The sequence below is a fragment of the Salminus brasiliensis genome, chromosome 3 (genome assembly GCF_030463535.1).
Source record: "Salminus brasiliensis chromosome 3, fSalBra1.hap2, whole genome shotgun sequence".
Classification (NCBI taxonomy): domain Eukaryota; kingdom Metazoa; phylum Chordata; class Actinopteri; order Characiformes; family Bryconidae; genus Salminus; species Salminus brasiliensis.
The window spans coordinates 45466375-45467348 of NC_132880.1; the positions used below are offsets into that span (position 1 = coordinate 45466375).

The following is a 974-nucleotide window of genomic DNA, read 5'->3' on the forward strand; positions in this document are numbered from 1 at the left end:
CATTAAATTATATTTTGTATAAAATAATTGATTATTATTATGATCATTATTATGATTATTATTATTATTATTATTATTATTATTATTATTATATTAAAAAGTGTGAGTTCCTGCATTTCTAATGGGTTAATACCACACAGTAACAAAGGAGGACTCAAAGGCAGCAGAAGTTCTGGAGAGTGGACGCCTCCTGCCCTCTGTCGCCCCCTGTGGGTCCCGTGGATAACTGAACCGCTCCCCTGCCCACACAGCAGAGGGAGGGAGGGGGCTCCTCCAACAAACTTTGAGTGCTGGGGAGAAGTGGAGAGCGCTCTCACGCCCCGAGAGCCCAACTTTTCCGAGTCAGACCGAGGCTCTGGGTTGACATTAGGCGCCGAGGGTCAGAAAAGGAGCGGAAAGTGAGTTCTCCGTGTCCGGGGGTGAGTTTTACGCGCTCGTGCTCGTGGACAGCGCAGTTTGGAGCACTTTTAAAGACCCTCGCGAGCTGCTAGTGTGGTTCAATTTTTCTTCTAATGGGCTAAAATGCCTCTCCGAGCGCGAGCCGCTGCTGTGTTCAGGGTCTAAGTGCAGACCCCCGATGGTCCGGTCTATGCAAGCCCCGGGAACAAAAGAGCGCGCGACTTTCATGAACGCGAGCAGCTGGTAGCGCGCGACTCGGTCGGTTTTTCCTCCCCACGTTTTGGACGCGATGGCCGGCGTGGTGCGCAGCCTCAGCCGCTGCCTGCTGCCCGCCGAGGCCCCCCCGGAGAGGAGCAGCGCGAAGGAGGGCGCGCGGGCTCGCGATGCCAACCAGGAGCGTGAGGCCAGGCGGCGGAGTCGCGAGATCGATGCAATGCTGGCGCGTGAGAGGCGCTCGGTCCGCCGCCTGGTGAAGATCCTGTTACTGGGAGCCGGAGAGAGCGGGAAGTCCACTTTCCTCAAGCAGATGAGGATCATCCACGGCAAGGAGTTCGACCAGAAAGCGCTGCTGGACA

The 974-nt window shown here is 55.3% G+C and overlaps 1 protein-coding gene across 1 annotated transcript in view; it reads left to right on the top strand.

Annotated features, from left to right (window-relative positions):
- Window positions 1-303: 303 nt before the first annotated feature.
- Window positions 304-974, top strand: part of gna12a (guanine nucleotide binding protein (G protein) alpha 12a) — a 52962-nt gene continuing 52291 nt past the window's right edge. The window contains exon 1 of the mRNA XM_072676368.1: window positions 304-973. Within this exon, the coding sequence (XP_072532469.1) occupies window positions 689-973 (285 nt within the window). The 5' untranslated portion in view covers window positions 304-688. The remainder of the gene's footprint in view (window position 974) is intronic.